Consider the following 12,940-nt stretch of genomic DNA (forward strand, 5'->3'; position numbering starts at 1 on the left):
AGAAGACTATGGGATCCGACTGCAGGCTTCCACTATCTACAGGGAAGTTCTGAGTAAGATGGAGCCAGACTTAGCTTAGAAGCATGTAGGGAAAAGACAAGAGGTGAGAGCCACAAGCTACAAATGATAATGTTTAATCACAGCCACAGGAGCCTGCAGGCTGTAGATCTTCATTTTAGATATTTTCAAAACAACTGGACAAGGCCCAAGCAACCTTATTTAACTTTGAAGCCAGCCCTGCTTTAAGGAAAAGGCTGGACTAGAAGATTCCTGTATTACCTTCCAGCCTACATTTTTTCTGTGATTCACTTTACCAAGATAGGTGTCAGAGTGGTTGATTTAAGCATTTCTGACAGTAATTAATAGTTTGAAAGGAGAGCTTTCCACATTATTCCAGATGGTTGGAACTGTATTCATTCTGAACAAAGTAAAATTTCCCTAGAGGAGAATCTACTCCAGTTTCAGGACATTATTATTTTCTAAAATGCATGCTGTAAATTGTTCCTATAACACTAAATCCAGGGAACAGTTTTAAAACTGAATTATTTTTTACCCAATTATCTGGAAAGTATTTGTCCACGATCTCTCTCATTTTGGCTTGTTGAGTGTGAAGAATAGAAGGTTCAAAATACAGTATCACATAGAGCATGGCAGCCTGAGTAGCTAGGGCAGTGCTGCGGTGTTCTGGTAACGGATATGCAGAAACCTAGGAAAAGGGAACAGAGCACAACAGAACAGAATATAGTGCAACATAAACCACTTGCAAATATTATGGGGCATTTTAAAGAGCACAGTAAATATAATCTAGGAGGCAAGAAGGATATAGGGATGAGCTGGACATGCTTACAAACACAGCATATTTGCCAGATATATTTTACAGAATATAAAAGTTGTCTGTGTAGATGCTTCTAACTTTAACAGGATATAGTAAGATATTACTATGCTGTAAATAAGTCAAAAGAGGGAAGAACCAAAGAGCTCAAGATGAGTTGAAAGGACCAGAGTTAGAAATCAGTATTTCGTAACAACTGGGTATGTTTAGTTCACCTCAGATATTTGACTGAAGCAACAGGCAATTAGGATGCAGATAATTTAATTATTCACCAATTCCATGTACCAGAAAGATCAAAAAGATTCAAATTAACAACTGACTTTTCATTTAAAAAAAAAGATCATATATTGTCACCGTTTGACTCAGTTTGACAACAATGCTCTCGATCCCCTCCCCCTCCCACCCAGGTAGGGAGGGAGAGACAGAAAAAAAAAAGAGAGACTTGGCTAGATTGAAAATTGAACCATGCAGCTTTAATTAGAAAGCTCACTGAAAAGAAAAAAAGGAATCAGCAAAAGAAAAACTGGCTTTATCCTGGCTCAAACCAGGACATATATTAAGAGACATCCATGCTAACAAAAAAAGTTGGCATTAAAATCATATTCAACAAGAAATAATTATTTGTCATTAGGAAAATAATTCTCTGGTTTTATTTACTAACATTCTTTTTAATTTTGCTTGATTATTTTATTAGGTTGTTAAAACTAAAAAAAAAATTAAATACATCAGGAGACTTCTGCCCACTGCCATCAAGAATACAGTGCAAGTATCAAAGCAGTTAACACCTCAGACATAACACAATTTAGTAAAACAGGCTGTATTCAGTCTGAGTTCAGCTGACCCTACTTTTTGTATTACACTTGGAAGAAGTCCAGAGGTTATAATCACACTTTGTATGGAAACAATGTTTTTCATTATCTACTGTAAGCACTGTGAAATCAGAATCAGAAATTGTAACATTATTTTAATGCAACGGCAATAAGCCAACAGTTACATAAAAAAAGAGGAAAAGTAATTGTGCTACAAAATATCAGCTGATTTAAGTAAGATTTCTGGGTTAAATATTTTGACAGAGCAGTCTCAGAAACACTTCAGTTTCCTAGCAGAGACATAGATCATGTCACAAAACGGACTCTCTTCACAACTTGCCAAGTTGTATTTTTTTGTTTCTAGAACTCTGAACATATTAAAAAATTCTTGCCTGAAAAGCCACTTTTCCCCTTTAAGTTTAGTATGTCTGTCCATAATATTAAAGTGTTGCTGGTAAGTTCCCTACTTTTAAATTGCTGCACCTGCCTAAATACTTAAGCCTTAGTGTATTTCTTACAATCATTCATTAACGTACAAATGCTGGTTTTCTGGCATCTACAACCTGCTTCAGTTTTCCAGGATTCACTAAAAGTGTACCAGTACTTAAAAAATAAGATTGCTTGTCCATGCGAAAGACTGAAACCTTCACAAAAGCAAATAGTTGTTGAAGATCTCTCAAAGGAGTCATATTACAAGAGACTGTAAATCTAGTAGCCATACTTTTGTTTTATTAATACAATTGTCAGTTAAGAACTGTAATATGCCTCTTCCTTTTTAAAAACATGGTCTTTTAAGGGATGATTAATCTCTTTGCAGTAACTAAATAATGGGAATCTCTCAAGGAATCAGAGTTATTAAGAGCAGCCAATCATTTATGATTTAAAGACATTAAATAAAATAATTTTTTTTTTCTTGTGATAGGGGCTAAGCCCTGGAGCAGTTTGCCCAGACAGGTTCTGCTGTCTGCACCTCTGGAGAGGCTCAAAATCCAACTGAATGCAGTCCTGGGCAATCCACTCTAGCTGACCCTGCTTGGGCCAGGGGGTTGGACTGAGTAACTTCAAGAGGTCCCTTCCAACCTCCATTATTCATGATTTTTTTTTTTTTCTGGGCTTCATGGTAGAGTAACTAACCTGAGAAACCATTTTATAGTCGATTTTAGATCCCTCTTTTCTCTCCCAGTAACTTACCTGGTTATAAATGTCATCAGACCGCAAGCGGCCAATAACCATGCTAATGAAGGTGTCACTGATGGGCACCCTGCTGAAGTAGCTCTCAGGGTAGTTGGGAGGTCGTTTAGCTCCAGGCTGGCTTGAGTATCCAGTGCTTCGAAGCAGTTTACAGACATCATCTAAATTGGAATCAGCAGAGGATCGGGCTGCACTATTTTACAAAGGCAAGGAAAAATTGAGCTGTAGGATGTAACCACTTCTTCTTCTCCCTCTCCTTGTAACCACACCTTTTCTCCAAGAAAATTAACTGATACTAACTAGCTTTTTGGTTGTTCACTCCATGAGTATCATCTTCACTGTATTATAGAAGAACACTGATAAATGCCCATGCTGGAATCACAGATAAGCACACGAAGCATGAACAGAAAAACAAACTTTATTCAGGAACAGAAACAAGCAGCTTTACATTCAGAGAAGGAGTTTTGTTCTGTTTTTTAATTTTGGTTTTTTTTTTTTTCCTCCTCACTTTTATATTCCAGAGTTAAGGAATCCTCTCTCATTATATACTGAGAGGCATAAAAATAGTCAAAGAAGCATAAGAACAGGGTATCCCCTTCTTTATGCATACAAAAGGATTTGCACTGATACCTTTCAAGGGCCCTAAATGTCACACAATGATGCTCTCAACCTACCCTGGAAACTCATTCCTGATTTGACTCATCAAGCACTGTAACTACAAGAAGTCTGACTTCCAACATGTTTGTCATCTGGATATTCAGGACTCTTCCCAAGATTTGCTCACACATTTGGAAATCTAGGACACTTTCATAGCTGACACTTGCAGCTTTAAAGCTTCAGCTGAAAGTTTCTTTGACAGTGGACTTCAAATTTCTGTTGTGACAGCACAAAAAATTCGTTGTTCCAGTTTTGCAGCTAGACCTGCAAACACAGCTAAGCAAGGAGTTCTACTGATACTCAAGATAGCTCTGCTGAATTATCAGTGTATCTGTATATACTCAAGTCAACCAAAAAGGTCCCTATAACTCCATTTATCTTAATTCAACCCATTTCCATCCTCTCAGCCTTGAGTGCCTCTGCGTATCAACGTACATTACCTGTATCTGTAGTAGGAAACCAACATTCTCTCTCTGACTTCTCCTTCAATTTTCTGGTCAATGACCAGTAGCATGACTCCATATAAATAGAGTGCTTCACACTGTTTTGGAAAGAATGAATGAATGAATGATGGAAAAAAACATCAACACAATTTTGTAGACACATATAAGACAAATGTATTGGCAAATTAACCCAATCTCAACTAGCTAGTCAATACAATATGAAAAACAGGAGCCTGTAGCATTTGGACTTTTTGGACAGGATGATTGTCCCCCTGTACTCAGCACTGGTGAGGCCACACCTGGAGTATTGTGTTCAGTTTTGGGCACCGCAATTCAAGAGAGATATTGAGGTGCTGGAGCGAGGACAGTGGAGGGCAACGAAGCTGCTGAAGGGCCTAGAGAATTACTCTTATGAAGAACGCTTGAAGGAGCTGGGAATGTTTAGTTTGAGGAAGAGGAGGCTGAAGGGAGACCTCATCAGTCTGTACAGCTACCTGAAAGGTCATTGTAGAGAGGTTGGTGCTGGTCTCTTTTCACAGGTAATTAGTGACAGAACAGGAGGGAATGGCTTCAAGCTGCAACAGGGCAGGTTTAGACCGGACATTAGGAAAAAAAAAATTTCACAGAAAGAGTGGTCAGACACTGGGATAGGCTGCCTAGAAAGGTGGTTGAGTCGCCATCCCTGGATGTGTTTGAGGGTCGTTTGGATGTGGTGTTGGTGGATATGGTTTAGGGGAGAACTTTGTAGGGTAGGGATGATGGTTGGACTCAGTGATCCCAAGGGTCTTTTACAACCTGAATAGTTCTATGATTCTGTGATTCTATGATTCCTGAAAATGAGTCACAGCATTTCCATGTATTTGGTAAACATAAATCTTTGTCTAGTTTGGCACTAAACTAGTTGGTTCATTTTCTACTATACCAAAACTGTTCAATACTTACTAGAAGCTGTTTTCCATCTTCATTAAGGAGGACTGTTTCTAATGTTTGCTGAATGTAAATTCCTTCATTGAGGTCATCTAAGTATCTAGGGTTTGTAACAAATAGTTGTCATTGACTATTTTGCTCTCAAATCATAGGCCATTAGAACTTAATTGGTCAACTTTCTCTGCAAGTCACATCCAAGTAATTTCTCCAGTACAAGCAGCACGGAGCTTGTCAGATAAAGAAGAGATGCTTTACTATAAAATGAGAAAATCTACATGTATTTAAGATACCATACCTGTTTAAATCTACAATGTATTTATGCACACTCTGAAAAGCTAGATAAAATCTTGTCAAAATTTCAATGTTGTTTTCACGAAATTCTTCATCTAAATCCAGTAACTCAGGTTTGGCTTCCAGTTTGCCTTCACATGTCTCAGGCCCCTAAGATAAGAAAATAATCTTTAGAGATAATATTTGACTTCCACTTCTATTTAACCTCTCTTCAGTAGAAACCAGAACACACACAACCACCGCTGCGTGCACAACACCAGAATTAACATTTCTTATTAAACAAGGATCTGTAGTTTTCCAAGCTACTTTATGATTCAACAATGATTCCATAAGGACGAGTTTTACACTTTGTTACAATCTGCAATTATTTTAAATATGATTTCTCCCATGTAACCAATAGAAGAGAATAGTTAAAACTTTGGGTGAAGCCCTAGTACATCTGAGGCCAGTGTTTGCTTTTTGTAGTGCTATTTCCCCAGAGGATTTTTCTCCCTTACACATTAGTTCTGATAAATCTCTCAGCTAGAAATCATCATATTGAGGTGTCAAAAAGCTTCCTGTATGTTTAAACTGCTTAAAAATATTAGACCTGTTTTTTTTTAAAGAATCTAGATCTAGCTCAGCACTAGGCCCCAAATGAAAGAAGAAACTGTGTCATTAACAACTGTGCGGGAAAAAGGTTGGGATGAAGAACCTGACTTCCTTAAAGAAACAATACAAACTTTTCTAACCATATACCACTGTCAGCATCTCCCATAACCACCATCTGGTGGTTAAGTGCTAAACAAAAGCACTGTTCATATTTAATTGAAGAGGTTACTAACATTTAGTTGAAAATACTGCTAACATCACTCCAGAGGTCACTGGCAACTGTGTGAGATCATGGCTAAAAAGGATTTAGTCAACATGAAGTCCATAAAAATAGCTTAAAATAGAGTTAAAATACAATGTTAATCTTAATAATCAGTGACAACTTTTTTGTGGTTTTAAGATTTTCTTCTGCTTCTCTTTGTGTTTAGGATACCTATATAAAGGCTATAAGCCAGCCCCAAGCTGCCCATGAAGTTCAAATGCTCAACATTAACAGCCTTTATTTTCAAACTCTCAAATCTCATTAGGTAAGAGTCACAAATACAGGAATGGCACATGTGAAAGTACCTGTATTTACTAATCTCTGCTTTGTAAGAATGCCTTTATGGATTTTGGGGAGATCACTCTGAAAAGCAGCAGTACTCTTGTGCTTCCTTAACATTCAAAAATCTTAACATTTCAAGGATAATTGTATTTCTCTGCAATCATGCCTTTCTACTTTGAAACTTTGAAGTAATTTGTGTAAAAAAAGACTTATAACAAGCACTTAGATCTACAGGTATCTGTGAAATCCTTTGTGCTCAAGGTTTTCAGTGTCCAAGGCTCTACTATTGTACAATCCAGACAGTCAGATCAGATATTCTGTGTAGTTTGTTCTTAATCATGCTGGAGAATGACAGAGGTTCTAGAAGAAGCTTAATTTTGTAAGGGAAAGAAGGGCTTTTCATGTACACTACTCTTTGATTTGTTTGTTCACTCAGCACATGTGACAAGTCCAGTGAATGAACAATCACAGTACTGTCAAACAGGGAAGCAGAAAACAGTTTTCATGGCTGCAAAGAATAAGCTACAGATAACCAAAGGAAGATGGGCATGCTGCCCATGGTACTGCTCCAAAGAAAAGCAACCAACTGCACAGGCTCAGAACCTGCTGGTGAATGTATAATTTAATGTTCCTGCAGGAAAGAGCAGTAACAGCAGCCACTGCCACAACCTCATAATCCAATACACACATTTTATATAATCAGTATCCATCAAAGTTCACAGGCCAGATGGCTCATCAAACGTTTTGAATGGTGTAGCTAGGTCTGCTCGACTGCACTTAAAACTGTCACCCCCATTTTGCCCTGACAGTCTCAGTGCGGGTACTTGTTATAGTCTGCCAAGGAGTCTAAGCACAGGACCCTCCCTATACTGTTTCTGCTCACTGAAATGAGTAAGATGAAGCTGAGCGTGATCATAAGTATATAAAATACCATACAGCCCCAAAGCAGAATGTTAGCATCCAAGCATATCCCAAATGCTATCTCAGCATGGTGAATTTTTGGTAAAAACTAAGCGAGTGATAAGTCACGATAGTAAATTCTGAAATAAACATAATAATCAGAAATGGCTGTTTTATAACCTGAAGCAGCCCCATGCAGGACAGCAATGTTTTAAGGAGAATTTTAACAATAAAAGGATTTACCTTAAAGTAACTGAAATCAAATATGATATCTCCATACTTCTGTTGATCAGCCTTGTCCTTTAGCCTGAAAACACCCGGAATAAACTCGGAGAGTCTCAGAAGTTCTGCAATGATGGCATTTCCACACGAGACAATCCGAAGAATCGCTTGGCCACAGAGATTGTTTTCAGCTAGAAAATCAACCATTGTGAAGCTGGAGGTGACAGAGCAGCAGAAGTCCTGCAGTCTGATTCTGATCGTCGGTCTTTAGGTTATTGGAAGAAGAAAGTCTGATGAGAAAACTCGCTGTGCCATTAATAACCTGTAAAATAAAACCCCATACATGTTCAGTGCAGTTTGTATTCCTATTTTTGATAGTTTCAATGGATTTGTAAGCAGGATCTCAAGTATTTTATCTAAAATAAAAGCTAAATTATCTGCAGCTTTGTAAAATGAAAAAAAATGCACCAAATGCAGCACACAACACTGTGTTTGACAGTCATGTGTGTGACGAGGCAAGGAAATCATGACCTTTTGTACCAGAAGAGCTGAAAAGAACTGTTAAAGAAATGAAATTATCACTAACACTGAAGCAACCAAGGCCATGCAAAGGAGCTGGCCAGAAGGAAGGCGTAACAATGAAACCATCTTACAAGACGTATTTATAATAGCCAATTGAAAAAAAAAACAACAGCCAAAGGGATTGCAATATGCTTCAGCAACAAGGAAAATTTTACAGCTAATCGAAATCTGCTCTGTTCCTTTTTTTCATGGCTGAAGGGTTGGCTTCCACGCTGTGGCTGCCCTTCCTGGCCTGCTTCCTGCCAGATACGGAGCACAGCCCTCCTAAAAATAAGCTCTTACGCTCCGAAACATTCAGGGGAAGTCAGGAGCTGACTCTTACTATCCAGCAATTACCTTCCAGAGCACTGGGACCAACTGCAGATGACAGCGCCTCTTCTGCCCCAAAACGAGAACCAGGCCCCGGCCTGCCCGGCAGGGCTCGCTCCCCACAGGGCCCAGAGCGGGCCCCAGACCCCCCAGCAGCCGCGCCGGGCTGGAAACCACCCCCCACACCCCTTCCAGCGGCCCCGCTCCCTCCTGCCCGCGCTCCGAACCCCCCTGGCCAGCCCGCTCCCCGCTCCCCCGCGGCCCCTCACCCCGCGGCCTCCCCGCCGCTGCCAGCCCCGCTCCCGGAGCCGCCGGCAGGAGGGCGCGCAGCTCCCGCAGCTCCCGCAGCGCCCGCAGCTCCCGCGGGCAGGCACGGCCGCCCCGGCGGCGGGTGAGGAGCGGGCGGCGGCCGCGGCAGCGAGAGGGAAGGAGGCGGCGGCCCCTCCGGGCCTCCCATCACATGACGGCGCCGGCTGATGAGGCGGTTCCGCCGGACCCGCCTCCCCCCGCTGCTGCCGCCGGGAGGGTCAGCGCGGGGGCCGCCGTGGGGCCAGGGAGCCTCTCCGGGCGTGGGCGGCGGGGACTGGGTGAGCGGCAGCCGCTGGGGAGGGCGGCAGCCTTCGCCGGGCCCTTCCCCTCTGGCGAGGCGGGAGCTGCGTGTTCCCGGCCGGGGGAGCGGGAGGAGGCGGGCGGGGAGGGGATGCGGGGCTGTTTCCCGCCCTGCGTGAGCGGCAGGGAGCGGGGCGGGCCGGGCCAGCTGCCCTGGCTGGCCGCGGGGGGCGGGGGGGACCGGGCTGCCTGCTCGGGGGGCTCTGCCCCGGGTCTGCGTGCCCGGGAGGGAACGTCTCCCCGGGGTGGGCGGTCACCAGGTGTGACGGGGCAGGTGCTGGTGGTCAGTGAGCGCTGCTCTGCCGTCGAGCTGGAGTTCCAGGAGTGACTTACATCTCTGCTTCATCGCTGGGAATGGTGAAACGCAGATAAAGAGGGTAATTTACTTAGATCTTTAAAACAAGTAGCAGAATAGAAGCTGGAGTTTTAAGTTCGCTGCTTGGGAATCCTGCCTGAACCATCCGTTCTCTTACTGTTCAAAGAAAAAGCCCTGCCTCGCTGTCCTTCCTGGTCTTCTCTTCACCTCTGGTTTTGCTGGTTTTATTTTCCAGAAGTGAGCAAAGTGGGGAGCGGGAGTTGCAAATTTTAAGTGTTTCATTGATGCACGCGTTGAAGGCCTTTCTGGCAAAAAAGAGTGCCTTGGAGGCACTGCTGTGAAACCAATTCCAGTGAGGAATGTGACTTTTCCTCTGAAGGCAGAGTGGACAACTGCAAACTGCAGCTGAAGAATTCACTTAAACAATTCCAGAGCGAAATCTTTACTTGGGATTGTAAGCAATTTCCAAGAAAAACAATGTTATTTTTTAAAACAAGGAAAATTTTCCAAGAGTACTTAAATTACTTTCCAAAAGACAAATAAAGATGAAACTACCAATGCAATGGTGTAATTTAATATTATAAGCAGTAACTTCTGCTCCTGTGTGGTTTGCTCAGTGCTTCTACAAATGTCAAGAGATTGAAGAAGCCTTTTAAACTTTTTACTGTTGTTGTTTTTTTTTTCAAATTCCTGCCTTTCACAGAGTGTCTCTGTGAATTCCAAAAGAGTAGCAGGCCTTGTCAGTGAGTGAGGTACCGAATTCAGGAAGGTTCAGGGAGTTAGGTCCTCACTGTTAACTTCTGATACACGAAATGGGTCCAGAAGGACACAGCTGCTAACATGATTTTATGTGACTATTAAATAGTGTATATTTGGATTACAGAGGTTCTGTGCAAACCTACCAACATGGCCAACAGGTATTTAAAAAGAAAAAGTTAAATAATGTAACAGCTGAAAATATTTGTTATTAAATCTTTTTAGAGCATCCATTTCCTTCACTTTCAAGGAGTTCTTTAAGGAACTTCTTGTCTTCTGTTGTCAGTTGGAAAGCCTCTGGAGGTCTCTAAAGAAAACAATCACTGTCTTGGTGGTGAGAGCATGAGCTGACATAACTGGAGCTGTTGCTGAAGGCTGCTGCTTCCTCTGTGCAAGATGTACCTTTAGGAGGGGATAGAGAGGAAAGCAGTTTGTGTGTAATTCAGAAGTTAAGTTGCGATGAACTTGAGCCACCACTGTTGTTGAAATGCTGTTGTAAACACTTGCAGTGTCACAAAATAAAATCTCGAGTGGCCAAGCACAGCCTTAGGTATGCAAACTTGGGCACAGCTTTGTCCTTTTAGTGTAGATATTTTCCAGATTGCTGTTGGGTTATAGCCTGTCAAAAGCTACTGTTAATAAAACAACTCATCAACTCGGTATTTCTTATAGTATTCTGATAAAACTTCTGGTCTATCCTGAATTTAGTTGTGGATTCTGTTCTCTCCCTCTGCTAATAAGATCACATTTGTAGTCCCTGAACATACCAGCTATTCTTTACACGAACTGATGCAACATTTCTGTCTATCCAAGACTTACATTTTTGTAAACTGTGTCTCTTAAGTAGAGCAGAATTTTTCTTGTCTCTTGCAACTCAAAATGCAAAACTCTGCCCACCATGTTCGTGTTTCTTATAATAACTGCATGTTGTCTTGCAAATTACAGAAAAGCATGAAAAAGTAAGAGCAAAAGTTGGAATTTTTGAGAAGGGACCAATGGATGTGAACAGTGTGGATAGGCACAGCATAAACAAACCCGCTTGAAGGTTGTATTAATGACAGAGGAGAAGCTGTTCATCCCCTCGAGGCTGTAGGTTGTGGGACTGTATTGGAAAGGAAGACAGTGGTAAAGAAGGTAAACACGACTCCTGTGAGACACTATTCTGTGCTAATGGATCATGGGCTCTGAAAGTTTGTAGCATCTTTGGGGGAAGCCTTTGTAAGGTGAGCTTGTATTTAATAGTGGTGCTAGATGCTTTACTGCTAAGTACATTCTTAGAAGAGTGGCCTTTGGCTAGATTGTTGTTTCCAAGGACCAACTCTTGAAACAGGCCTATAATTGGCAAGGCTGAATTGGGTGTGAGAAGACACATTTCTTTCTAGCCTAATTGATAATATGTCTAAAAACACAGATATGTTTTTGAGCATCTGGGCTTTTTTGGATCTGAATAAAGTGAAAATAATCATGGAGTCTGAACCTCCTTGTGGTTTAGAATAGGAACGAGCAGATGAAAACTGGAAGTGTAGTTTTTCTTAATATTCAATAGAAGGTGAATTGAAAAGCTCAGGTGAATTGCAGTTCTACTGAAATTATTGATATCTTGGGACTTAGGATTTCATCCCTGCTCACTGATGTGTCAGTGGTTCTATTGACAGTACTTTATAGGTAGTTATCAGCATCTCTTTTTTTTTCTCCCAGATTCTTTGGATGTAAACTGCATTAAAATATTGTATGTGTTATTTCTGTGTATTCTGTTATTTCTAGAGTAACGATTTCAAGATGCCAGGCGGTGCAAGAATCTCATTCAATGCTGTGGAGTCCTCTCTTTCATCTTTGAAAAACTGCCAGTCTTACATAAATACTGGAATGGATATTGCTACTCATATTGCCTTTGACCTTGTGGAAAGCTTCAGTAAGTATATTCTCTCTTTCACTGCATCTTGAATCTGACAGATGAATCACAGAATCACAGAATCTTAGGGATTGGAAGGGACCTCAGAAGATCATCCAGCCCAACCCCCCTGCCTGAGCACGACCACCCAGAGCACACCACACACGAACGTGTCCAGGCAGGTTTGGAATGTCTCCAGCAAAGGAGACTCCACAACCTCTCTGGGCAGCCTGTTCCAGTGCTCTGTCACTCTCACAGTAAAGAAGTTTTTTTCTGATATTTACATGGAACCTCCTCTGTTCCAGTTTGCACTCATTGCCCCTTGTCCTATCACTGGACATCACTGAAAAAAGCCTGGCTCTGTCCTCCTGACACTCACCCTTAACATATTTGTAAACATTGATGAGGTCACCCCTCAGTCTCCTCCAAGCTAAAGAGACCCAGCTCCCTCAGCCTTTCTTCATAAGGGAGATGTTCACTCCCTTCATCATCTTTGTGGCTCTGCACTGGACTCTTTCCAGCAGTTCCCTGTCCTTGTTGAACTGAGGGGCCCAGAACTGGACACACTATTCCAGATGCAGCCTCACCAAGGCAGAATAGAGGGGGAGGAGAACCTCCCTTGACCTACTAACCACACCCTTTCTAATACACCCCAGGATGCCATTGGCCTTCTTGGCCACAAGGGCACATTGCTGGCTCATGGTCATCCTCCTGTCCACCAGGACCCCCAGGGTCCCTTTCTCCTACCCTGCTCTCCAGCAGGTCAGCCCCCAACCTCTACTGGTACATGGGGTTGTTCTCCTCCAGATGCAAGACTCTACACTTGCCCCTGTTGAATTTCATCAAGTTTCTCCCTGCCCAACTCTCCATCCTGTCCAGGTCTCACTGACTGGCAGCACAGCCTTCTGGTGTGTCAGCCACTCCTCCCAGTTTAGTGCCATCAGCAAACTTGTCAAGGTTACACTCTGTTCCCTCATCCAGGTCGTTGATGAAAATATTGAACAGTACTGGCCCCAGTACTGATCCCTGAGGGACTCCACTAGTCACCGACCTCCAACTAGATTCTGTCC

General features: G+C 42.2%; 2 protein-coding genes across 4 annotated transcripts in view; one reads left to right on the top strand and one right to left on the bottom strand.

The window, feature by feature from the left end:
• The window catches only part of WASHC5 (WASH complex subunit 5), a 28,730-nt gene extending 19,972 nt beyond the window's left edge, over positions 1-8,758 (bottom strand). Inside the window, exons 1-7 of one of the 3 annotated variants that reach the window (XM_051611094.1) lie at positions 8,568-8,758; positions 7,429-7,729; positions 5,155-5,300; positions 4,875-4,959; positions 3,930-4,030; positions 2,833-3,025; positions 554-706 (exon numbers count right to left, since the gene is read on the bottom strand). In XM_051611094.1, the coding sequence (XP_051467054.1) occupies positions 554-706; positions 2,833-3,025; positions 3,930-4,030; positions 4,875-4,959; positions 5,155-5,300; positions 7,429-7,614 (864 nt within the window). In that variant the 5' untranslated portion in view covers positions 7,615-7,729; positions 8,568-8,758. Of the gene's footprint in view, positions 1-553; positions 707-2,832; positions 3,026-3,929; positions 4,031-4,874; positions 4,960-5,154; positions 5,301-7,428; positions 7,730-8,325; positions 8,448-8,567 lie in introns of those variants that run through there. The other 2 variants (XM_051611093.1, XM_051611095.1) reach the window with 2 other exon arrangements.
• A 41-nt stretch (positions 8,759-8,799) lies between these two features.
• NSMCE2 (NSE2 (MMS21) homolog, SMC5-SMC6 complex SUMO ligase) overlaps positions 8,800-12,940 on the top strand; it is a 134,904-nt gene continuing 130,763 nt past the window's right edge. Inside the window, exons 1-3 of the mRNA XM_051611119.1 lie at positions 8,800-8,885; positions 9,182-9,284; positions 11,744-11,891. Coding sequence (XP_051467079.1) covers positions 11,759-11,891 — 133 coding nt within the window. The 5' untranslated portion in view covers positions 8,800-8,885; positions 9,182-9,284; positions 11,744-11,758. The remainder of the gene's footprint in view (positions 8,886-9,181; positions 9,285-11,743; positions 11,892-12,940) is intronic.

The sequence above is a fragment of the Apus apus genome, chromosome 2 (assembly GCF_020740795.1).
Source record: "Apus apus isolate bApuApu2 chromosome 2, bApuApu2.pri.cur, whole genome shotgun sequence".
Taxonomy (NCBI): Eukaryota; Metazoa; Chordata; class Aves; order Apodiformes; family Apodidae; genus Apus; species Apus apus.